The 26,528-nt window shown below is 43.5% G+C and overlaps 1 protein-coding gene across 1 annotated transcript; it reads right to left on the bottom strand.

Moving 5' to 3' along the window:
• Nucleotides 1-18,208: 18,208 nt before the first annotated feature.
• Nucleotides 18,209-22,272, bottom strand: lrrc4.2 (leucine rich repeat containing 4.2). The gene is made up of 2 exons (XM_084017767.1): nucleotides 21,541-22,272; nucleotides 18,209-21,379 (listed from the first exon to the last, which is right to left on the bottom strand). Exon 2 carries the CDS (start codon nucleotides 21,256-21,258, stop codon nucleotides 19,258-19,260), a length of 2,001 nt encoding a protein of 666 aa, XP_083873893.1. The 5' UTR covers nucleotides 21,259-21,379; nucleotides 21,541-22,272; the 3' UTR covers nucleotides 18,209-19,257.
• Nucleotides 22,273-26,528: the final 4,256 nt, after the last annotated feature.

Below are 26,528 nucleotides of genomic sequence, written 5' to 3'. Positions count from 1 at the left end.
CCATCGCTCTCTGTTTCCCTCTCTCTCCCACTCCCTCCTTCCTAGTGATCGTGACTGTACTGACAAAAGCTCTCATCTGGGGAAGTTGGTTGCTCTCCATGTGCAGACACCCTGGTTGCCGGGGAAACCGGTCTAAAGTTGTGAGCACGAGGCGTCGCAGGCCTCTGCAGTGCAGCAGAAAAACAGCAGCACAAGCCTGAACTTAGAGTGACGGCATACACAGCAGCACTCATCACGATACACACAGTCACACAGTTCTCCAAACTCTGCGTCAGTGTCTCTCTCTCCTTCTCTCTCTCTCTCTCTCTCTCTCTCTCTCTCTCTCTCTCTCTCTCTCTCTCTCTCTCTCTCTCCCCCTATCCGTCTCACCTGACAATAAAACACACTCAACAGCTCTAGTCGGTGTGTGGGAGGGCTTCGCCGTGGCTGGAGCTGTTTGCTGGTTAATATCAACAAGTCACATGGAAGGCAGAGTGAGAGGAACTCCAGAGTAACACTTTGATGTTGCACTGTTCAGTGTGTAGCTGCGGTGGAAAATGTGCCATTACACAAAAAGCCAAGCCAGACAAAATCTGACAAGCATCTCAGACACAAATATTTATCCCAGAAAGAATTGAGTGGCACACAGGAGCAATTATGAGTTACTTGTTTTTGCTTTGATGGTAGCTGCTTCCTGACCACATTTCTTCACACTTTCCAGGGATTTACATCAGCAAAATCGGCAAAATATTGGTGGGATTCAGTAGGGAGAATGGTTTGTTTATTCATAATTATCAGAGATAATTATGAGTATCAATAGGCTTATAAATATTCATAGAATAAATCAGAATCCAGTGATAATGGCTCCTATCCCAATGCCATGTTCCATCCTACTGTAATATGGAAATAAAGAATGTATATAGTTATAGTGATATTTTGTGCTCAGCTCAGTGGATACTGGGAAGAAACCCAGTAAAAATGTACGTTTTTGAATGTAAGTATATATTAAACCTTCAGTCCAACAGCAGCAGAATAAGTAGTAGCAGTGTACGCAAACTGAGCCTTGAAGCCACAGCATAGACGTGCAGATTAAAAGAATGAGCAGCGAACGTCAGGTTTCACAGACGGCTTTATTGCCAGTTGAGTACCTTTGAGTGTAGCAGAGCAATTCCAGTTGTCTATCTGAACTGGCCTTGTAGGCTTTGGTCCATTTATTGTTGTTTGACCGGGCAAACTGTGCACACAAACCTTGTTTGTCACAATCCCTGTGAAACGCCTTTCCTTGCCGATTTTGATGGCAGTGATGTTTTCTCAATCATATTAAATTACATATTCTATAAACAGCCTGATGTGTGAAAATGAAAATGTAACTCATAAAAGCAGCCAGATGAGTCATGAGCCTGTGCAGTCATGGGGAATCTAAATGTCCTACTTAGCATTTTCTCAGGTTTCCAGGTTAATTTCATAGCTTGATGGAAGGTAATGCAATCCATCCGACCAGTGTAGGACGGTTCAAAACAATCTTTTTTTGCAGCGGTTCTAAGCGCTGGCTTATTGCAAAGTGGCTGAAAAGGAAATCATCATGTTCTCATCCCAGCTCGTCACATACTGACAGGCTCCTTGGCGTAAAAGACATGGTTAACGTTGTGAATTCAAACACAAACACTTGCTTCAGGCAACAAAACCATTTAGGATGAGTATAAAGTATCACCGTTGAGCTTAAAATAAGGATGTAAACTAAGTAAACATGAACAAGTATAAGTATAGCATAGGTCTCCAGGATGAAAGTCCTGTGTTTGTGTTCCGCTCCTCCCTCCTGACCTGCGGGGGCTTGTTTGGTTCTACATCATCACACTTCTGGAGTTTTATCTCTGAGTATCTAATGTGGATGAGTTTCCACTGTTACTTGAATGCAGGGTGTCGTGTTTATGGGTATCAGCAAAAAAAGACTGCCTTATTATTATGTCCTAAATCTTTCACTCTTTTATGCTTGTCACCCCGTCTCCACATGAGTCTTAAGGACATTTTTTTGGGAATGTACAGTCTGAATAAGTAATTGTGTCTTGAGTCTTCATCTGTCCCGTCAGCAGTGAATCCATGGTGATGATGTTTGAGTTCCCTATCGTGAAGCAGATAATCTAACAAAAAAAATAAATAAATGTTTCGGTTACAGTAGCTTAGAGACATTGTGTCAGCTAAGACTTAAGGCCTCCTCTCCTCTCCTCTATTCTCCTCCTAATGTCTCCTCCCTCCCCGTCGGTGTGTGTGTGTACATTGTGTTGGGCTTTATAATGCTGACAGGCAGAATGAGAGCAGAGGGAAGCTCAGAAAGTGAGGGAGAGGAGAGACGGAAAGGAAGAGAGGGGTAGAGGATGCAGGGAGGCTCGGTCACCTGTCAGTCAGAGCTCAAACCTTATCATTTACTTAATAAAGAAAGAGAGAGCAAAAGAGTGATCAATTGCTTGTGTGTGTGTGTGTGTGTGTGTGTGTGTGTGTGTGTGTGTGTGTGTGTGTGTGTGTGTGTGTGTGTGTGTGTGTGTGTGTGTGTGTGTGTATGTAGGGGAGAGGGAAATTAATAACAAGGGGAAAAAGAGTTGCATCCAAATTAAGTCTATTTGTCAGTCATTGTGTGTACCCCCTGGCATTGTTATTGTGAGAAGCCTCGGCTTGCATATTTCAAGCAGAGATATTGTTTCCGGTGATTGAGATACATCAGCCTTGTTAGCAAGGTTGTCTACATGTGGTTTAAAGTTGGCTACCCTGTCTCCCCCTTCTTCTTTTTTTCTCCTTGGCTAGACAATAGGGAATGAAATCAGAGAGGAAAAGTGGAAAACTCCTTTTTAATTAAAAAAAAAATGGTGTGTGCTTTGATTGCCGGATTGGGAAGACATGTATCAGCACTTTTTTTTTTTTGTATTAAAGAGAGAGAAAGCTATACTTTACACCGTTGTCTGCAGCTGAAAAAACAAGCTCCAATCTCGTCAAGCTGACTAACCCGTTCGTGTACCTGTCACGCTTGCTTTGCGTGCGTGCGACTTACAAAATCTTTGGGGTCCCCGGCTCCTGTTAGCAACTGTCATCTTTTGGCTAAAGGTGGTGTGTGGCTAAGCAGCACATGAGTGGCTGTCCTTGACCTTTTCTTGCCTATTAACATCCTCTCCTCCTCCCATTAAGGGCAGGGGAACGAGATGGAAGAAAGGGCAGCTCGGGGGAAGAGAGGTTGAGGTGTGGGTGGGTGTGAAATGGGAGAGAGAATCAGTGTGTGTGTGTCTGTGTGTGTGTGTGAGCGCGCGTCCTGCTGATCAGCAGTGTTCACTCTGTAGGAGTCCAAAGTGAACAGCGTTGCCTTCAGGAGCAGGGTAATATATTCCGCTGATGAGCTCTGCTGTGCACTGTAAAGTGTTCCCTCCGACGTGCTCCTTCGAGCTCTCCCAGGGCGCTACATGAATAAACACTCTCAGGGCTCCCATGACTCTTCCGCACAGAAGCTACATTTTTTATGCTGTGTTTTTAGGTGGGGTAAAAATGCTAATCTGATCAGCTAAATATTGAACATTGTAATTTGTTTGGAATAAGTCGGGGGGAATCGTGCCGCCTGGATGTCGTGTGTGCGCATGTGTGTTTGAGAGACGGATAGACAGACGGACGGACGGACAGACAGACAGACAGACAGACAGACAGACAGACAGAGGCGGGTACAAAGGGCTGGCTGTGAGCTCGTCCTTATTTCCTGAATGTGGCAAGCAACAACTTGGAATATCAATGACGCTTCATTCCCCACAGCGAAAGACTGCAAAGTGAATGAGTTAGTGTGTGTGTGTGTGTGTGTGTATATATATATATATATATATATGTGTGTGTGTGTGTGTGTGTGTGTGGCCATGGGCCAAACACCAGTTTACAGTTTATAAACAAAATTACACACATACACTCTCTTGCTAGGGGCGAGCTCTTAAATTGGATTGAGACTACAAACTGATCAAAGCAGTTTGTAGCAGGATTGATGCCACTGGGATTCCTAACCTGCTTATAAGGAAGCTTCAAAATCCCAAACCCACCCACCCCTATTCCCCAAAGCCCCAACACACACACACACACACACACACACACACACACACTGTTTGCTAGAATATTCTATTCAGGACTGTGTGGGGACATGAGTCTTACAGTGTCCGAGCAAAGACCCATAGAGCTAAACAAAGTGTGTGTGTGTGTGTGTGTGTGTGTGTGTGTGTGTTGTGGGCATTTCATCTGTATCCTCCTATAGCCTGGTTATAGCCCCCTAGATAAAAGTGGTTCTTTCATATTTATGTATTGTGTTTTAGTTAATTGGGGTTTTTGGGCCACGTGCATGTGTTTTTTGGCTCCATACATCAGTAGGCCTATACATGTAGCCGATAGATTAAGTTTTGGATATGCTTACCCATAAGGTCGTCTGTTTGGTTCCAAATTTCAAGAATCAAACAGTCATTTATATTAAACATTACCTCATTTTAGGGACAAGCCTATAGAATGAATGTCTTTTTTTTAACACAGCAATCTGCCTAAACACAGACAGGTGTACATACACACATAGTGTCTCATTTGTTCATCAACCAGAATTACCTCCTTGTAGGCCTCAGCCAACTTGTTGCAGTTTCCATCCGTTAAATCAGACATTTGTGTGAAATCGTCTGGTTAGCATATCCATTCCTGAGGTTTGGACAAAAAAGTGTTTGGTGATTGTTTGACGACCAAAACTGGAATCCGTTCCTCCTTGAGTGCAAGCGAATGTTTGTGCCCAATTTAAAGAAATCCACTCAATCTGGGTTATCACAAGAAAAGGATGAACACCTCTGAAATCTAATCAGTTCACCCTTGAGTGTGTGTGGGTGTTTATACCAAATTTAAAAGAAATCCCTGAGATATTGCATTCATGAGAGCGGACCGGACAGACGGATAATCCGACAATGCTTTTGGACTCGGCTGTTGTGGTGCAGATTTGGCATAAAAATACACCATCACCCAAGCAATAACACATTGGAGATGGTAAGTCCTATCTCTCTCTCTGCCCACCCAGACAGCTGTTTACATCTCTGCAGTGTAATAACTTGCTGCGAGGACTATTCTGGTTAACATTCCTCAAACCCACATACAGTATATAATGATGACACAGACTGCTGGGTGTACTGTATCATTTTATAACAGTCTCTGAAGTGATGCCATTGGCCTGATTTCCAGTCTAATTCTAACAGGCCCAAGCCAGCATCTCCCCAGAGAAACCTGGCCAGATGAACCATGAGAGAGCGTGAGCAACAGAGCTAGCCTCTGTGACATACTGTATGATTCACTGCAGAAGACTTCAGCTCAGCTATACAGGCTTAGGAATTATGTCAGTGTGTATATAGCGACTCTTGACGTGTTTTCAGATTAACGACTGCAAATATCTATTCAAATAGTGAGTCCCACTCCTTCTGAGCTGTGCTTCAGTGCAGCATTTGATAGAGGTTGGGGGAACCTAAAATAAACAATGAGGGAGGTGAGGTACAATCCAAGGCCAGTCAGCCATTTGCTGATTTTCTAGTTTAGATTTTTCCTTGTGGCCAGTTTGCATTTTGTTGTCAAAGAATAAGGAACCAAAGCAATCAGCAAAACCTAACCCCACCACAAGACTGCCACCAGCCACGCATTTTTTCACCTTTTCTTCTCTCCTAGTATGTATTTGTTTTCAAAAATCGTGACTGACTGACAGCTACTCATAACTTTATGGCAAATGAATAAATGTGTCACTCCATCTGTTGTTTCTCCGTAGCTCTCTATCCGTCTCTGTCGTTTATTTTTAGCCCACCGCTCCTTGTTGATTTAAGACTGACACACACAAAGACATTCATGCACACACACACACATACACACACACACACACATGCAAGTGTACACAGTGGCATCAGTAAAGGGAAGTGTGGTAGTATGAAGCCAGCAGTGATGTTTATGGATAATGTGATTTACTTAGGGCTTTACCACCCAGAGACATTGTATCTGATTCTGTGACTTCTATGCAGACACCTCAGCACACCCCCATTTACCTCCATTTACATTTCTGCTGCTGTAATAGTGTCCATTTCCCTGCCGTGGGAATGATAAACTATTACCTTATCTCATCTTATTTTATAGTCTTAATCTGATGTCGTTTAATATTCAGGTGATATGCGATGTTCAAAATTTCTGATACGGACTGTCAAAGTGACTCAGGAGGCTGTTCTGTCAATTAAACCAGTACCCAGCTACCCTGCTTTCCCTGCTCTGCGTTAGACGGATGCGTCAGTGGGACAATAATGGAGCACAGAGGCATATGAGTGAGTCCTGAGATGACAGAGAGCCCGGCGTCCCCAAATCCCCCTCTACTGCACCACGGCTTTTTGTCATGGTATAATCTGTCCTCACTCACTGAGAGGCCAAGGAGGAGATTCAGCCAGACGGAGAGGCAAGAAGAAGACAAGGAAAAACATATTTAACAGATATATTTATATAGATCATTGACAGATGACAGAGGTATTTAACAGAATGGAGAATGGATTTGAAGGAGGTAAGCTCAGAGGGAGTCGCTGCGAAAACAGCTGGAAATAAATAGTATGACTCAGCTTCATAGGCAATTAGGACAAGGTGCAGTACTAGAATCCAAACTAAAGAAAGGCATTCAGAAACTGTGTGTGTGAAGGGATAGCAAGAACAGACAGAGAGGCAGCGGCCGTTGTGTGTGGGTTGAAGAAGAAGAAGAGCGAGAGGAGGAGAGGGAGAGAACGACGAAGGCAATTAGCTCATTTGAGTTGACGGAGCCAAACCGGAGTGTTTGGAAGTGATAAGGTAGTGAATGTGCAGCACGGGCAGAAGGTGAAACAACTGCATCTTCTCATCCCTCCTATTAATACCACTGACACGCCATTGAACACTCTTGTTTCCCAACTTTGTCATTTCTAAGCAAATCCTCACGAGCACACACACAAGGAGACACGCTGGCCTGGAGCCCATTTGCTGGTGCTAATGGTCTGCGTAATTCAAACACAAGAGAATTAGCGTTGTAATAAAAACACATTCATGCCCCCCCATGTTTACCAGCAGTTTATTTCCAAGGCGATAGTTTTGAATTTGTGAGAGTGATTTGGAGGGTAATCTTCTGTGTATTGAGATAAATACCTCTCCTAAAAACGCATTATTTTCCCGCATACAACTTGAAAAGACCTCTGACCTCTCATTCACAATTTTCCTATGCCGCGCACCAATTGAGCTCCTATGTGCAGTCAGTTACACAGTGTGCATAATTGCCATTTGTTATGCTTTCATCCCCTGACAGACAGTGTCATTGGGCATCTTTATTGGCTCACCGGGAGAATGTACACAAGCCGACACATGCGAACGTACACAAAAACAGTGCCTCGCTATGCTGACAGGCGCTTGTTCTATTGTCGTACCTCCTGTCAGGTCTGTGGGCTTTTAAGTGAAGAATATGTTGCTGTGATTGAAAAGAGATGACACATAGAAGACACTGAATAGTCGCCCTATACTCAGGCGTAGCACATTGCATCATATGATGAGCAGCGGGCTGCTCACACACTGTTCACACATGATCTTTTGTGAAGGCAGCACATCAAATCCAACAGCTGTCAGAGTAACAATAGATATTATCTGTTGCATGATGGCTGAGTAATCAGCTAGCTAGTCTATTGAAATACTTTCCCGAAGGTCAGAGTCGTACAATTCCCTGCAGCGGCACTCAAAAATGGAGAAGTAACAAAACACAACCTTAACAAGTCCCAGATTTTGTTATTTTCCTCTTAAATGGCTCTCGTATGTTTTTACAATTTGAAGCAATGCAGGTCAAACAATTTATCTTCAAGCATGTTTTCACAGACACCAGCACTGCTCCTGAAGTAAAGAGGCAGAGGTAAGAGCTTCAAAATTGCTTTTTGTCCTGTGTGCTGTAGACAAAAAGCAATTTTGACGTCTGCTCTGTAAATGATGTGTTCTGTTCTCTTTTGAGAAAAAAAACTGCAATTTTTCTTGGTTTCATGATAGAGTCTGCTTTCTTTGAATTAATGTGTTGTCGATGGAGAACTTGTATCCAAGCTGGATATCATGTCTTTGCCTTAAGCAGTAATAGCAGCCATCACAGGGAGAGCAGAAAGTCCTATTCAATAACAGATAGTGGCAGCTTGTTGCTGCACCGCGGCTTGTTGACTGAGTCACCAAACAAACATTCAAGTGGGGAAAGTGACCTGCTAACATTTGCAGGCTGGACAAAAGTGGCAGCTGAGGCCGTTAAGTACAAGAAACCTGGATAAGCACCTCAATCCAAACTGAGCTTGCTCATGTACCACAGTCAGATACATATAGCCTATAGTTTAATATTTTATTATTTCAATAATTTTACTTTCACTCGACACCCTTATATCATGTTTGTGCACTGTACTCATGGAGCCCAACTCTAAATACTCAATATACTACTTTTTCCACAGATATTTTTTTCCTCCCATTTTCTAATAAACATAGAAAGAAAACCCATCTTGGAGTATGACCAAAAGATGTCAGCACACTCAGTTTTAAAGTATAAAAGATATGATTTTGTGCTTCTTGCATTGAAGCGTCACGATGTTGGAAAACAGAGTTAGCATTACAGAAGCAATGCGATCTACTACCCACAAAGAAAGCATCAGGTTTCACCCATTTTAAGAATATGTCATCATATTTTTACTAAGAAGCCTGTATGCACTTGCACCTGCTCTCATTGTGCTAATTTGTTGTTGCTAACTCATCACTTCCCATATCTGTTTAACATGAAAATCCTTTTAGAGGTTCAGGGGTTATCATCCCTTATCTGGGAGACATTTAATGTGAAATGTCTGCAGGGAGTTTTTTGTTTTTATTAACAGCAACTTATACACAGAAGACAAAAGGCAAAGCACAATCGAATGAATGAATGATATGGAAATGTAAGTTGTGCTAAATTATCCATAAAAGCCATATATGTATCAGCAGACATTATTTGACTATTGGCTTTTATTTGAGAAGTAATGGGTGTTGGTATTTCCTATGTAGAAGCTTTCATTTCCTTAGAAATTAGCTTTACTGTTGGTTGGAATGATAACAGGATCATATTTGTGCCACTGGGTCTCTTCTTTTGTTTGCAACTAATCACTTACAGTAGGTCTGTAGTAGAGCAAACCCATGTAGTAAGGGGTTTGTACTTATATATTAATACCTATCTTCTTAGTGCCTCATGGTATATTAGTTTGATTCATGAAGCACATCTCTCTGAGGCCATTAACACTTGCAGCCAATGCATTTACCAAATGTGCCATATTGATTGCACATCCTCTGCATTACACTGCTTTGCAATTTAATAAAACACTTCTATCAAAACAATAGCCTCAATATTGCTACACTGTTTTGCCAATTGCCTTTCATTGACACAAGTGAAAACACTTTTAGTTAATGTGTTCAGTTAAAAGCCAGAGCTTGAGCACTATAAACCGTAAACATTTGGTTTGGACATCAATGATGGACAGAGAGTAAGAGGGGAGAGATCTCGAGGAGGACAAGGATAAGGAGGAGGTCATGCTAGGCGAGAACATCGTGATGTGGATGAAGATCCCAGAAGGCAAGATTTTTTTTCGAGCACAGATGTTTTTGTTTTCTCCCACTGTGCTGAGATCATTTTGAGAAAATGTTTTGGCTTATTTGTTTTGATCGTGTGTTTTGTTCCGAATACACATAAATGTTTTACCACCTTTGGATACCTGTGTGTATGTGTGTCTACTACAAACTTTATTGCAAACTGCCATGCCCTTCAGAAAAAGCAAAAGCCACAAGTGTTTTTTTTTTTGTTTGTGTGCACAGTATTGACAAAAAAATCTTACAATTTTCTAATAGAGTTTGAAGAGTTTTGCAAGAATTGTTTGCTTTTGCAAGACATGTGTAATGTTTTTTTCTGGTTCGGTGGATGGTTTTGTGGTTATTGTGAAGAGTTTTGCAAAACAATTTTCTAGTTTCAAATAAGCAATCAGAAAAAAAAAGAAAATCCTGAAAAAGAAAAAAGTGCTAATGAAAAGAGATGACAATTAGCACCTATTTCTGTTGATCAACCAATCTGTTTCTATCGATAGTATGTTTTTGTAGAGGATGAGGGCTAACCAATGTGAATGCCGTCACGAGTAAAGAAAAATCCATCCTGAATTCCTATTCGTGGTGCAAGTTAAGGGTGCCCAAGCTTTTCCCAGCATTCATTAGTTAACGCCATTGAAGCACCTTGAAGAGGGTGGCAGCTGAAGGGTTAAGACACTCACGCAAACACTCATTATCGCTCATATTCACACCTACAATAGTCTGTTGATCACTAGTCAGCTTGTGTTTGGACTGTGAAAGAAAACGGATGCACCCAGAGGAAACACAAACATGAGGATAGCATGAAAACAGAAATGACAAGAGCAGAGTGCAAGACAGTTACTGTGCTATTAAAGTTACCTACCTTCTTTGCTTCGCTAATTCATTTTCAGTCAGCATTTTAATGTAAAATGTGTTTTCTTTGAATGCCTCTTCTTAACCTTTTAAACTTTATTTAGTGTGTTTTAAACTGTATTTGTCATATAAACCACTTTAATGTATATATATATATATACATTAAAGTTCCATAAACTTGAAAACATTCTACAATCGAATTATGTTGTCGGATTACCATTGTCTTCATCGTTTTTAGCCTACTATCTCATCCTCATGTAAAAATGTAATATATTTTTTCTTGCAGCTGTTCTTTTGTGTCATCTGTGCTTTACCACTGAACTGCCAAAATGACACGTTACCACTATAGAGGTACACCGACCACAGACATGAAATGGGTGCTATATTAATGCCATACTCTAGTTGATTATGGTGCATTTTCCCTTTCGGAAAAGCAGCATGACTTTATTAAAATGCGAAACCTGTTTAACTTGAAATACTTCCTCAAATGAACTCTCTCATAACTAGGGTTGGGCATCGTTTGGATTTTACCGATTCCGATCCCGATTCCGATCCTCTGTTTCGATTCCTGTTCTAAACGATTCTCGATTCCGATTCTTTGAGGTGCAGGTCAACAGGTCCAGTGTTGCCACAGTTACTTTGAAAAAGTAATCTGACTACTGACTACTCCTTTAAAAAGTAACTTAGTTAAGTTACTGACTACTTGATTTAAAAAGTAAGTTAGATTACAAGTTACTTTATAAGTTACATTCAACAGCTGCATCAGACTACCGATTTTGCCAATACTCACTTTATTGATGTGCTTTTTTAACAGTAACATCAACAATGTATCCATTTTAAGTTGCACTTGAAAACTATGTCCTGATAGAAAATACATGTTTTTAGATAAAAAAAATAAAGACTTTCTTGACTTCACTTAACTTAAATAATTGTTTGCATATTGTAATGGCAGTAACATCATGAATGAACATTTTATGAATATTGAACCAGCATGCGGCGTTCACACCGGACGCGATAGACGCGAATACAATCGCGTGAGACGCGTGTATCGCGCCGCTTGATCATTTTGGACTATTCGCTTCATTCACGTCATTCGCGTCATTCGCTTCATTCGCGTCATTCGCGTCATTCGCGCATGACGCTCATTTTTGAACCGGTGCTGCTCTAGCGGGGGAAACGAGGGCAGCGCCGGCGGGGCCGGCGGGGAGCCGGCGGGGTCCGGTCTTCCCGAGTCGGGTTGTTTGGGAATGAGCTCAAACATATCTTTGACATGTATTGTACTTATCAGTGATCAAGAGACGACGAAGCAAATGACTGAAAACAGCTAAAAACAGCTCATCTGTCTGTCAGCTCATCTGTCTGTCGGCTTGAACTCATCGCTGATTGGATGTCGCGGCGCGATGCCGCCTGAAAAGTTCAATATTTTCAACTTTATTTGCGTCGCTTCAGACGCGCCATCGCGTCAGACGCGCCATTCGCGCCATTCGCGCCATTCGCGCCATCGCGTCAGACGCTCCATTCGCGCCATTCGCGCCGCGTCTCATCGCGCCAGACGCTCAATTCGCGTCTATCGCGTTCGGTGTGAACGCCCCGAGCAGCAAGGATTGGTTTTATGAAACAAATGAGCACAGTCCTCAAGTATGAGCGGCGTGATGACGAAGGGAGGGGGCGGGGCCAGCAAGCATCGAGACATTTCTCCACTAAACTCTCAAGAGAGACTCCGCTCGCATCTCAGCACAGACTGAGTTAGCAGGAGCTCCGTGAAATCGAGAACTCGTCTTGTTTATTCACACGCTGCGCCTTTTCACCGTCACCGGCCTGGACCTGCTCGTTTAATGTGGTTGTGCCATGCTGTGACTCTAAATGTTTTTTCAAGTTTGACGTTGTATTCTTGAAAGTAGACAACACTTTGTTGTTAACACAGAGTGTACAACGAACCTTTATGTTGCCATCTTTTGCTGAGATGAAGTCGAAATAATGCTTGTATTTCCAGCTGTAAAATGCGTATCTCTCCCCCTCCATTGTTTACGTTTTTACGTTCTTCGTTCTATCGCGGAGTCTCAGCACGCCGGGCGGAGTAATACAAACAAACTAGTGCGAGCGGAGTAAAACAAACAAACTAGTGCGGACGTTTAAGAACCGAAAAAAAGGATCGCAATTCCAACAGCTTCTTAACGGTTCCGGAACCGGAGGTTAGGAACCGGTTCCTATTTGGAACCGGATCTCGATGCCCAACCCTACTCATAACAAGGCGCCGTCGCCACAGCTCCACTTTGAGTGCAAGTGAAACAGTATAAATGATGACTTTTTCCATTTTCACTCTGGTCTACCTTCCACAGCATGAATTCAACACATACCAGTGCAGTGAATAGGCCCATTGAGCTTCATTTGGAGTGGCTGTCTAACCAAGGTCCTCAAAGTAAATATGAATACAGTACATTCTGTCAGGGTCACAGTTAGCTCCCTATTCACACAGCTCTGCGTCTATCACAATTTCCCCAACAGCCAATCACCATTGCACTGCAATCCTGGGGAACCATAGCAACTGTGAGGCCTTGGATGTTATTGGCAGGGTCAATGGAATGAAAGAGAAAAGGGACGGAAGTCAAGTTTAAAGGGAGAGAAAAAACAACTGAATCTTTGCAACTGCCAAAATAAATGTGACAGTGAGTCTGTTGATGAACCTCCGAACTATGAGTTTGACTTGAAAACCGTTTAATGGCTCGTTGGCTTGATGCAGCTCACAAAGTCTGGATGCACTGTTTAAAATGTCAATGAATTCTCTCTCTCTCTCTCTCTGCCACACACACACACACACACACACACACACTCCCCAAATGTGCCTGGATTAGTTGGTGGTGAGTCACCCATCTTGCTCACTGAGAAAGGGAGACTGTTGTCAGGTGCCTGACTGATAGTGTTGTGATTGTGGTGTTTGCAACCTATGTCTTGCTTGCATTTAATATTTGTGACGAAACACAAACCAAGCAAAAGAAAGACGAAAACAAAATCCTTAATAAGAGTTAGCAAATCTGTCTCATAAGTGGATGTGCTTTGATGCGGTTTGAAAACCTCAACAATAAAATAAAGACGTTTAGAAATTGTGATTGGCCCATGAAAATGCACCACATTGCATTTTTCAAAAAGCACACCCGTTAGAAAAGCACATTAAAAAACTATTTTTGTCCGAATTCTGAGTGTCAACAATTCTACGATGCAACAAAAAAAGTCCATGATGTGTATGCCAGTTTCTATAAGCAATCCCACAATGCAACGTGCTGCATTTTATGGGTGCAAAAATGACACTGTGTGCCTCTACATCTGTTAGCGATGATGCAAAATGTTGATGATGAGTAAGTTAGTGCCTATTATACACGGAGAAGAGACTGGGTGAATGAAGGAGGGATTTCGGATACAACAAAACAGACGTCTCCCCAATAAACCAACCAGAAGGATTCTAACTTTGTCAGGTACCTGGTGTGTTTATGTAGGACTACATCACTTTTATGAAGAGGATGATTAAGAAAATTGGTTTTCAGGGTTGTTTAAACGTCACAACGCATAATTTATTACAGCTTTGGCAGCCGATTGCAAAGGTGTTTCTGTTCTTGTGGGAACCCCCTGCATAGAGATATGATCATCAGTATAAATGACAACGTATGTTTAATGAAAGCTGGTTTTACTGCTACACAGTCTCTCCTTCGTTGTGCGTTCATGGTTCTTTTCAAAACATTTCTTCAGTTTTGTTGTTGTTTTCTCAGTGTGTGTTCCTGCGTCAATTCTGAACAGCGGCTGTCACGTCTATGGTGGAAACTCTCTTTCTCACACCCACACACACATACAGCATGTAAGGTAGAGAGAGAAAGACTGGCTGGCATCCAGAGAAAGAGATCTTCAGGAACAAGCTCAAGCTGCCACCCCTTATCCAGAGCTGGTGGTCCAAAAAAAGAGCACACTGACCAACATCACAATGACGTACTCGTGCACTCGTTTGTAAGTCTGTGTGTCTGCTTCAAGGCGGCGCTAATTGCAGTGTCATATTGTACTATACCGCCATATGAGAAAGTGTTTCCAATGGTGTTTCATTTGGTTCGGCATGAACATAGTTCCCTATTACAGTGACGCGAGGCCAGTCCTAACTTCTCCAGCGTCTGACAGTAACGAGGCACTCGCTATAATTGGTTCATGCTCTCAAAGGAATAATATTCTGACAGCATCATTTTTTTTTTTTTTTGGAAAGGAGGTCATTCACCTGCACACAGCCATGTCAAGGATTAGAAAGAAGCAAAGTCCCATCATGCATCTGGGCTGTGATTCACAGCACATTCATCAGTTTTTTTCTTTCCTGTTTTGAGTTGTAATTTCGATGACAATGTCTTTGTTTGTGCTCTAATTTAATATGCATCCAGGTTCTTTGTAAATTATATTATCTATTTGTAGAGCGTGTTTGTGTTTACATGCTTTTGTTGATGTAGATTTATGTGCGAGAATAACAATCAGCTCTTCTCTCCTGTTTATATTTGGTGTCTTAGTTTACCTTGACCCAAAACCGAGTACCAGTCTAAATAAAAAACATTCAGTAGATACATTACTTTGATTTTAAGCTTATTAATGTATTTAAAATTGACCTTCTAAGTCTGTCCCAATCCCATTGTTCTTATAAAATAACTTTAGGTTTATTTTGTTTTATTTCACTTTTATGCATGGCTGAAATCCCTGTGCCATTTTGTACGATGACAAAGAAAAGAAAGAGTCCTCCTATTTCTTGTTATAAAAATTAGCATTTATAATGTGCTGTAGAAGCTAGGAAACGTTTAAATGACAAGACATATGAATGTGAGGACAGGCTCAGGTCAGCATAATGCTATTGTAAAAGGGTGCACCCAATTGTAGGTCGACTAATCAAGCATTGAGAGAGGGATGAGAATATAATCTATAAGCCATTTCTCTCTTCTAAGAGGACCACGGATACATTTTTTTTTTTTACAATTCCATTGTGGGAACAAATAGGCATCAGTCAGTGAAGAAACAGTGACAGAATTACTGTGGCCCGCCTCCTGACCAACACCTCTTACTGCTGGGAACTTCATTAACAGATATGGATCTTGAAGCTCAAGGACTTGTTCCCAACAAACCCTTAACCTCACAGAACGCTGGCCGTGGAGCCTTATCCCAGCCCCTTTTCCTGTTGTCTCGCTGCAGATCCTATCACGCCGGTGAGACCCGCTATATAGTGGCAGCTAAGCCATTCTTTTCACCTGTCTGCTTCCCCCGTCCACTATGGATAGCAGCATGAGCCTCTGACATACTGCTTACTTTAAAAAGATGCATCACGTCTTTGGCTGAAGCTTTATCGGTAACCCGTTGGCTGAAAATCAATAGGAGGGGGAAAAACAGGTGCACATTAGTGAGCACGCTCCGAAAGGCTAAGCAAATATGTGACAGTTGCTGTGCCAAACAGATAACATGAGAAAGAGAATAAAAGACAAAAAACGGGGGAGAGACGCAACCCAGTCGTGCTATATTGAGGGGTTTTCAGTCTATGATTTGAAGTCAATTAGCTTGAGTAATAAAAGGGAGGGGACAGAGGAAGGGAGACGCAGCAGTTATGACAAGACATCTTCACAGCTCATTTGCAACAAGGCAACATACAGCCAAATTCTAAGCGTATGACTGAGTCAGCTGCTGGAGATAAGACGGCAGCCACCCCAGAGAACAGATTCATATTAACCTTCGTGATGTTGTCAGGGAAGCGCTATTGTCTGGGCCCTTGTTTTCAGCAGTTAACACAATGGCCATTCCACTGCAGCCCTCAGCCGCTTCACCCTTGACACTGGCGCAGTAAACCTGAATCAACTGAATATTTAACAGCATTATGTTACATCCAGATCTGACTCCCTTTGGATTTTAAGACTGAAGAGGAGGAGGAGGAGGACGAGGAGGAGGACGAGGAGGAGGAGGAGGAGGAGGAAGAAAGGACACTAGTTGTCAGTATTCTTGTAAGTGACTGGTTATAAGGCACATTAAAGGCTTTGCAAACAGCCGATAGCCTCTCGTGAAGGCGCTAGCACAGCCAGAGCCATGCTGTGCCGGGGAAATAATAAGAGTCTGCTCTTTTGCAACACACACATGCCGCAACAAACCGAAAACACTCTCTTTTGTCAAAGCGAAGAGGTGCTGATACATTCCGCCGCTGATTGAATATTCAGCAGCGTGTTGCTCTCGCATTTGGAAAAAATATGAAGTAACACTTGACATTGTCATAGGAGTTCCATCTGCTTGTTGAGGCCCACCTGTACTCACACAATGCCAGGTGTGCTGGCAGAGAACACGAACACATCTCCATCCACTCATTCAGAGCTGAGGAAACCACCAAAATGGAAATACCATATTTCCTTTATGCCTGAAAACAAAATGTTATATGCCTTAATTTGTTTATATTTACAATAAATCATCTTTAAATGTTAAACAATGAATATGTTTCAAGAATTAAAACAAACTCCACCCACTCAACCTGCATTCCAGACTGCTACATAATTTCTGTCACTGTTTCCTTTTACTGCGCCAGATTACGTAGTGTAATGCAGTCATCTAATTATGAATGTCTAGATAAATATGCACATATACATATATTAAATGTAAGTCGGTGCCTCGCAGCACATTATTAACTGGCTCTCGATAGTACAGTAAGTTCAGCCCGGAGGTTTTTAAATGAAGCCTTGGTGTTCCTGTCAACTCACCATGCTCCATAATTATCACGAGGGTCATACTGTAATGTCCTCTTTATCCCCAAGTAGCCACAGCTGAAGCACTTTGGATTGCGACTTGAACCTTTTGAATGACCAGTGCACTGCTGGGTTGAATAGCATGTCTAAATCAGTACAAGAGAAGGAAGAGTAGTGGTTGTATGAAGGGCAACGGTATAAGGTCAGATGTAAGGAGCTTCAGTCACCAGGGAGACTCGGCACACTTATTTATGGTAGGTGGCCTTTTAGCTGCATGATGTCAAGATAATTCAGATTGTTCAAAAATGCACACATACATCATCTGCAAAAAATAGATCATAAGAATGAGTTTCCCATTGTTACATGATGTATTTCTGGAGTGTATTCTGGAAGTATATATATCACTTGATAAATGTCAGATTCTGATAGGAACTAAAATCCGCAAGTGAGCATGAAAGGAAAGAAACCCACAAACTGTAGAACTGTGGGACACATGTATTTTTTCCCCTTCACAGTCACTGAGAAATCAATGTTAAGAACTAAGCTGAGGCATCAAAGACCAACAGCCTATCTGACCTGCATAGAGCCCCACTGTGGGGTATAATGCAGCATTGTACACCAGTTACTTAAAGACCCATTCATGCAGACACTAAGTAAATGCATAGGACCGTAAGATGGGGGGGTTTGGGGTAGGATACGATTTACAATACTGCCTCCAGCCTTCACGATTAAACAACTTACACACAAGTGGAAATATATATTCAGAGCGAAGAAAAAAACATCAGATGAAAGTGTTTCTGATTAGAGAAATACAAACCAAAGGTTTTTATTTTTCATAGCCTCCTTTGTCTCTCCATAAAAATAGTGTTGCTAAAAATAAACTGTTAAAAGGAAAACAAAAAGAAAGTCATGTTTCAATTTAGTCCATGGAAAAGCCCCAGTATCAGACATTCATTTGTTTCACTTCAATCCTCTGTTTTTTTTTCATCTTCTTCTTCTTCTTCTTCTTCTTCTACTTCTCCAAAAGCAGAACGGTCAGCAAAGCCCCGTATCACTGCACCACATGTCCGTTCCTTTGAAAAAATTTGCATCGGAATGAGCCCTTGCAGAGACAAGTCAGGCAACCGCTGTAATGCATTATTAAATTAGCCCTAAACACTACACAAGCCATTAAGAAGCATGTCAAAACCGAACGGAAAAGAAAGAACACAAAATGCAACCAATAACGGAACATAGTATTTGCAACAACTGTTATTAGCCTGCTCTTTGCCAGTTTCACCAGTGGGGGATCATGTGCACACTAAATAAACATGTTTAGATACGCTACAACTAAGAAGCACTGGCACTGTCAAATAAACGCAGCTCAGCTCCAGCGAACAGAGGGTTAAACCTTAGCTGCAGAAATTCACTGCAGTCCAAAAGCATTTGGCTGATAGCTACTGAACAGCACATTCTATCTGTGCCATTACGCTGCTATCCTTCGACAAATGTTTCTATCTATCTAGATTTTGCTCGTGTGTCTTTTTGTGTTCCTATGTCTGGAGATACCATATTTATTGCATATAATATTTGGCACAGTAAAAACTGGAGCTTACATTTGGGGCTGTATTTAGAAACTGGTGCGTGTATAAAGAGTTTTTTTTACTGCATCCTAAATATGGTCAAAAAACAAACTAAATGCCTCTTTTCCTAACGTAGACAGTACCACCTTCTAAGGTCAATCACAAAAGTAATTCAGTATCTTTATCTCTTTTTTTTTAAATAGAAGTCACCAGTTATTAGAAAATAGTTTCAATTTACGTTCTCTTCTGATATAATCTGCATGTCTCACCTCTGCCTGACAGTAATTTCATTTATATATATTTGTATTTTTTTTTTTTTTCATCATTTATATACTTATGTATAGGCATGTACAAGAAACAAAAAACTGTCTCTGCTTTGCACTTCTGTACAAAAGAAAGTTACCGTTTTGTTCTTTGTGCATTCTATTGCATGGACTGGTGAACAGACAGGTGGAGAGGAGAGGTTGGGGTAGAGTCAGAGATAGATCCAGAGGGAGCAATACTCAGATTTGGGTCTCTTGAACCTTCTCCTTGCCGTGAGTAGTCTTAATGACGTAGGGATCAGCAATGGTGCTGATGTGGCTGTGATGCTGTCTGACTGAGCGATGAAGAGAGTTGTTCTGGGTCCAGTGGGCGCCGTAGCCCCCTTGGCGGGATGAAGAGGAGGAGGACACGTACCCAGGCTTAAAGGTGTTGCTGTTGTGTTCCACTAATGTAGGCAGTACCAACCCTGTGTCGTCAGAGCCACTAGATCCAGAGGTGGGTGGTGGAACAGGAGGAACTTCTTCCTCCATCTGTATGATTTCTATGGTCCTGGCTGCTGCCACCGTGCTCCTCTGTTGATGCCGCTTACGCAGCTTATAGAATGCTATTAACATGGCCGCTGCCAGCAAGGTAACAGCTACAAAACAGCCAATGATGATTTTGGTGGTTTTCATCACCTCATCCAGGCTAGCGGCTGGCCCACTAGGGACTCTGGCAGTGGGGATTGACACCTGCCTTGGAGTCTGAGTGTTTTGGAACAGCACAGTGGGGGTGGAGATGAAGACAGGCTGAAAGACAGAGGGCGAAGCAGGGATAGTAGGTTTTGGTTTGGGGGTCTCCTCCACTGTTGGCTCCAAAACTTCCACTGTTACCGTGGTAAAATAGGACAGATTAGACGTGTTGAGTTCTGCATTGCTGACGTTAAGGTAGGCCGAGGCATTCGAATTCCCTGCCATGTTGCTCACCATGCAGGTGTAGACCCCTGTGTCTGACGGCAGAACGTTGGAGAAGTTGAGTGTCCCGTCATTGAGGACAGATATCCGTGGATGAGCTGAGCCATGGGTCAGTACAGTCCCATTAGGGAGAAGCCATCGGACTGAGCTCATGGCAGCCGTACGACACTTCAGTTCAGCCACCCTCGCTGCCGAGATGTTCAGATCCCTGGGAGCATCGAGTATGAATGGTGCCGAGCACTGAAAGGTGGCCTGATCGACTTCCACCAGGTATCGCCCCCTCATGTGTACCGGGGTGTGGCAGCGTCCACAGCAGGTGGAATTAGTTGGAATGTATTCTCTGAGCCACCAGGAGAGCCACACAACATCGCAGTCGCATCGCCATGGGTTGTGGTGCAGGTGTAGCTCCACCAGGTACTGGAGAGGGGTGAAGAGGTTATGGGGGAGGGACGACAGGTTATTATGGGCCAAGTTCAGCTCCACCAAGGCTGTGATGTCATCAAATGCATTCCTCTCAATGATTGTGATGGCGGAGTTCATAATCCACAGCTTACGTAGACTTTTAAGCCCACGGAAGGCCCCAGGTTTAAGTTCGGGGAAAACATTCTCTGATATTTCTAACTCCTCCAGTCCCACCAGTGGTGAAAGATTAGGGAACTCCCTAAGGTTGCACATCCCCAAATTGAGATACTTGAGGTTTTGAAGTCCCTCAAATGCCCCATCAGATATGTACTCCAATTTCCTCAGTTCTCCCAAGTCAAGTCTCATGAGGGAGGGGACACGGTTGAAGGCGTAGGAGGGGATGCTCTCAATGGGATTGTTTCTAAGCCACAGCTCTCTCAACTTTGACAGGTACTCAAAAGCTCCACTGGGTATGACTGTCAGTCTGTTGTCGAAAAGCTCGAGGGTATTGAGGCTGGTCAGGCCACTGAAGGCCCCCACTTCGATCTGTCTGATAGCATTTCTGCCCAACTGCAGTACCTCCAGGTGATGCAGGTGCCTGAAGGTATCTGCCTGTATGGTCTCTATGCTGTTCTCCATCAGGTTCAGGTACCTGGTGTTGGCGGGGATGTTCGGGGGAACCCTAACAAGGCCTCGGCGGGTACACACCACCTTGCTGAGCTGGTTAGTGCAGGAGCACACACCTGGGCAGTTCTGTGGGTTAGCCGAACCCAACGCAGGGCCTGTGGACTGGCACATACTGAGAGCAGGCACCATGAGGGAGAGCACGGCAAGCAGGGCTGCGTTCCAGGTAGGCTGCACACTAACCTGGCCCAGAGGACTCATGGTGTGGAGGGCTCATTATTCTGCATGGCGGGGGGAGACGGCACACACCACTGGACAGACCACCCTAGCCTGGCTGGAGCAGCTCAAGGCTCCCAAGTTCCATCGACAGTGCAGGGAGATGCTACATCAAAATTGATGCGTGTGTGTGTGTGAGAGAGAGAGAGAGAAGGGGGGGAAACAGAGAGGGAGACAGAGTGACAGAGATTAATACAAGAGAAGTAGCAGAGGAAAAGCAGTTCAGCAATGTAAGAAAGGGGCTGAATAACAGTATCAGTGACGTACCTCATTAGTTTAGAAGTGGTCCTTTTTGCCTCTTTCCAAATGTTAAAAGCAACAGTCGTGCATCACGCTCATTTATAATTTCCGTCCATGGAAAGACATCAGATCGATGTTTTCTTGTTGTCCCTCTCTGGAAAAGTGAGGTGGCCCTCTATTAGCCAAGGGTACAAAATGGCTCCTGGTATTAAAGACTGAAAGCAGCATGAAAAGCACTCACAGGCAGAGGTAAGGCCATGAAGGCTCGGCAGGTACCTGGATCCCGTCTGCCCCTGCTAACTGCCCCCCTGCCAGGCTGCAGGCTCCAACATGCGGCTCCACTGTGGATAAATCGCAATGATCCATAGCGCAGTGAAACACGACAGAGGAGGAGAGAAGAAGTGACCCACTGAAATAAATGAAAAAAAAAAATCCCCAGTTCTGTCGGCTCCTGATATATGTGTTGGCTCGTCGACCGGTCGCCTGTTTGGTGGAGACCTCCCTCACTGTGACTTTGCCAAGGGCTAGTCGGTCACTGATTAGCCCGGTTGTGACAGAGAATGAGAGACAGAAAAAGGCTAAAGAACTCCCGGCACAGTCATCCCCCTCTCCTCTCCTCCTCTGTGTTCCTTTTGCTTCCTCCCCAACGTTGTGCTGGCCCTGGTCAGAGCAGCTGCAGGCTGCCGTGTGCACAGTTAGCAGTAATCCGTCTATTCCTCCTGGGGGGAGGGGGGGTTGGGGATGGTGGGAGCGATGGTGGCGCTGGGTAGGGGGTGGAGAAGGAGATGCGCTGCACTGTTGGAGCTTCGCAAAAGGCTGTCAGAAGAGAGAGAGGGAGAGAGAGAGAGAGAGGGAGAGAGAGAGAGAGAGAGGGAGAGAGAGAGGGAGAGAGAGAGAGAGAGCACCCTTGTCCCCGTCTGCAATGAGAGAAAAGAGAGAGAGTGAGAGAGAGAGATAACACTGGGAGGATGTGTGTAGAAGTGGGCTCCGTATCTGTATCCAAAAAACAGAGAAAAGGTATTGAGGATTCTTCTCTCCACTCGCTGTTTGTCCCCCGGGCTTTCTCCCGCAGTCTTCCTCTGCGTGCTTATTTGTTAGTTTTTTCTCCAGGGCTGAGGTAGTAAGTTGTGGCAGTTAGCCATGTGTGTGGCTGTCAGACTTGCGGCTGGCTGGTGGACTACTGCAGTAGCCAGAGTAGAACAGAGAGAGAGAGAGAGAGAGAGAGAGAGAGAGAGAGAGAGAGAGAACCACTGACAGATCAAGAGCAAAAGAAAGATAGAGTGTGCGAAGGAGAGAGAGAGAGGAGGAGGAGGAGGAGGAGGAGGAGGAGGAGGAGGAGGCACGCGAGCACTCAGGCAGCCCACCGTCACAGGAGCAGCAGGAGCAGCATTCTAATCCACATCTCCTCTTCTTGTTTATTCTCAAATCTCTCCTCCTCCCCCCCCACCCCCCCATGTCGGTGTTGCAGGCAGCTAAGATGCTCGCTCTGCACCCTCCCTTTGTCCTTCAGTGGGAACGTGAATGTACTGCTGACGCACTCCTCTCAGCTGCTCAGCCAGCCTCAGAGCAGTGCATTGGTTTGATGCAGTGTTCCTGTGTATTAACACATTCAACCTCCCCTCCTCCCGTATCCCTCCCCTCACTGTAACTATCTTCTCCCCCTCTTACTCTCTCTGTCCGTATCCATTTCTCGCGTGTTCCGTCCCTTCACAGTCTTTCTCTACTCTCAGGCTCTAGATCACTTTACCTGTGCCGATTCCTACCCTTTCTGTTCACGCCGTCTGTCTCCCCCCCGACGTATCACTGTATCATACGGAGACAAGAGGTCAGACTTCCTACTCCAACTCCAGAGTGGTTTTGTGATTTGTCTCAACAGTCTCGTGAGCTCAGCAGTGCGCCAGTTCTGCTTTTTTTCTCTCAAAGATGCAGCTCGCCGTTATTCCTCGCCTCTTGTAAAGGCACAGTTTGGCGAGTGTTCCCTTGTTGCATGAGGGACAGAGTTGTTTGTTGTATCTGATTTTCTTATTTATTGTGTGTGTGTGTGTGTGTGTGTGTGTGTGTGTGTTTTGGAGGTGTGTCTGTGTGTGAGGGGGGTGCTCCGTGACATCATAGAGGACTGAAATGCTGACTGTGCTTCTCTGTGTCTGCTGGGCAGTCTTCTCTTCAGGGAAGAGAAAGATGAAAGAGCTTGCACACAGTTATCTCTTAGAAAGACGAAAAAGAAAGACGGAGAGATAGAGCAACCTACTGAGGGAGTGGAGGGGAGAGAGACGGGGTGGGTAGGATGAGATATATCCACGTCCTTGGTGAAATAGGGGAAAGGAGCCTATAGAAGTAAGAGAGGAATGAGATAAATAGGGACGGAGAAAAATGATGAGGGAGACAGATGAGGGAAGACGCCGCATAGTAGCTTCCTCGGTGAAATGGCACAGAAAGGCAAAGAAGGAGAAGGTTGAGGAGTAGGAGGGACGAGAAGACTGTTTATGGTGTTGGATTAAGCATCATTTGAATGCAGGAGGAGTCTCCCTCTCTGCCTTTGGTTAATGACCACATCGTATACCTCTTCTCCTCCTCTCCCCAGTCACATATTTGCTGTTAGGGGTTGTAGTCTATAGAAATAGAAATAATAAACGTGCCACTGTCGATTTCTATTTGAAGTGAAGTGATACTGAGGCTAATTGAAATGGATTCAAGGTGCAGCTTTCAGCAGTAGAGCATGAGGACTAATGCACTTACTGTATGTGATCCCTTGTTTGTGGAACATATATGAATATTAATTAAATGTCATACGAATACATGCTCACTTCTAAATGAAGTAGTGAAGACTGCTACCCTTTCTCTTTGCATGTGGAACACATTAATTTTAAATCCTGCACCTTCCATGTTATTTATGTCACATTGCAAATGGGTTACATCTTATGTCTCATGCCAGCATGGTTTTGCAATAATGATTATTTGAAATTAAACAGGATGGATGAGATCATCAAAAACACCATTTGGAATGAATGAAAACAACCTCTGCACACAAGACACATGTGTGAAAAACAAGGGGTTATGGCTTTGAATTTAAGAAGCCTTAATTGTGAAATGCACACTGACCTTCAATGCCCTTCAGGGTTTTGGAGAGAAAAAAAGAGGATGAGTGAAAACATGCATCTCACGGTTTCCCCTAGGCATCATAAATGACTTTGGGAGGGCTGAAATCATAAATGAAAAACACGGATGAATGAGAAGAACTTGCTAGCATTTGTGTTTTGAGAGGTGACATGTCAGGTAGACAAGAAAGGCATTTCGAAAACGTACCAATTACAGTTCTCTTCTATTCCAATTAGATATGGTGCTTTAGAGTGTGGAGTGGAGGAGAGGAAGAAAGGATGAAAGAGGAAGAGCATGGTGGGGGGGGTGAGGGAAGGGTGAAGGCGATATAACTATTAGTTAAGGTGGTGCAGGCAGGGTTGGTCAGATAATTGATGGCCATGGTTGTAGCTGCTGTGTTAATGCTATTACAGGGGGCATGAGCATGGAAAGGTCAGTTAGCACACTGAATATATGACGGTTCCTCCTGCTGTCTTTATGGCTGTCTCCCTCTCTCTCTCTTTTCACCTCTCTCAGTTTTTCTCTCTCTCTCCATGTTTCTGTCTCATGGATCCATAAGGAATATCCGCCACAGCCTCCGTTTTCTGGTTCTCCCTTTAAATGTGTGGAATGAGGTTCGGGGTGAGGATTTATTGCCACGTGAAAAATTAATATATAGTGCGTGGTAAATCATAAGGCGTTTTATGGAATTACTCTGCAGTATGATATAGCACCTTGTGTTACAGTGTGTCAATTCCATAACACAAATACATATTTAAAATATGTCTTCCTGTGTCATATATCATGAGCTGGTTGGGTTATCTGTTCAGCTAATTTCTGTGATATATTCCCCCCGCTGATCATGTAGCGCAGCATAGCACTTACTTCCACTTTCCTTCATCAGGAGTTCAAAAATATGACACCGTCATTATTCTTTTAATGGACGACCTCAATTGCTTAACAGGCATATAGAGCAGTCAGCTGCTTTCTTTTCATAAAAAAAAAAAATACGGCATGGTGTAGGCTATGCTGTTTCATAATTTCTATTCACTTAATCATGAGTCAATTATAGTACCATTCAGTGTAAAAGCTGATCATAACCCATTATGCTGTGTGGTTAGTTTCCCTGTGGCACATTGTCTGTAGTTTCAATGCAATACATATTGCAGTTGAAATAACCTCCCAAAGTGCTAAAAATCTAAAAGAAAAACTTAAGAAACTGCACAACCTCAAACTATTGATAAGCGCTGACGAGATAAGGACATGCCAAAGGCAAATGCTTTTATTTACTGTCATCTATCATTGCAATTGTTACCGAACAAAGGAACATGTGGCACAGAAAACAATATTTCAACCACGGAGCCTGAAATGTTCAATCACCACGGATCCTGAAATGTTCAATCACTCCAGGGCGTATTTGAATCAAATCCCCCTTGTGGACCTGTGATGATGCAGTCTGAACATGTGGATTCAGGGGATCAAACCTTTGATATGGGGCAATGAGTGTGGCCCATACCCTCTGGCCCATTGCAACAGCTGTCAAACTTCAAACTCACTCTGTTACTCTGTAATCCTGGCTAGGTCTACTTCCCTGAAAGCAAATCTTTTGGTCCTCAGCATGCATTTTAAATTGGCCTTAAAGAGACAAAAATAACAATTCAAGGCAGACAAGGCTCGGAACTGCTGAGGGGTTGAGAGTGTGGTAACAATCTTTGGAGGGTTTGGGTCAATACCGCGGGTGGAAGGGGCCGGTGCTCAACATCTGTGGGCCAAAAGCAACGTGGTGTTGGAAAGAGTGAGGCAACAGTGGGTCAGGTCAATACTGAGCGAGTGACATCCTGTCCTACAAAGCTGCATCAGGGTTAAAGGGGAAATTGAATGTTGCAGGAAGTTAAATCTACATGCTGATAAGTGAGTGAGTGTCTGTGTGTGTGTGTGTG

The sequence above is a fragment of the Eutrigla gurnardus genome (genome assembly GCF_963514095.1).
Source record: "Eutrigla gurnardus genome assembly, chromosome: 9".
Classification (NCBI taxonomy): Eukaryota; Metazoa; Chordata; class Actinopteri; order Perciformes; family Triglidae; genus Eutrigla; species Eutrigla gurnardus.
Note: the sequence above shows the minus strand (reverse complement) of the source record. Positions and strands in the feature narration are given on the sequence as shown.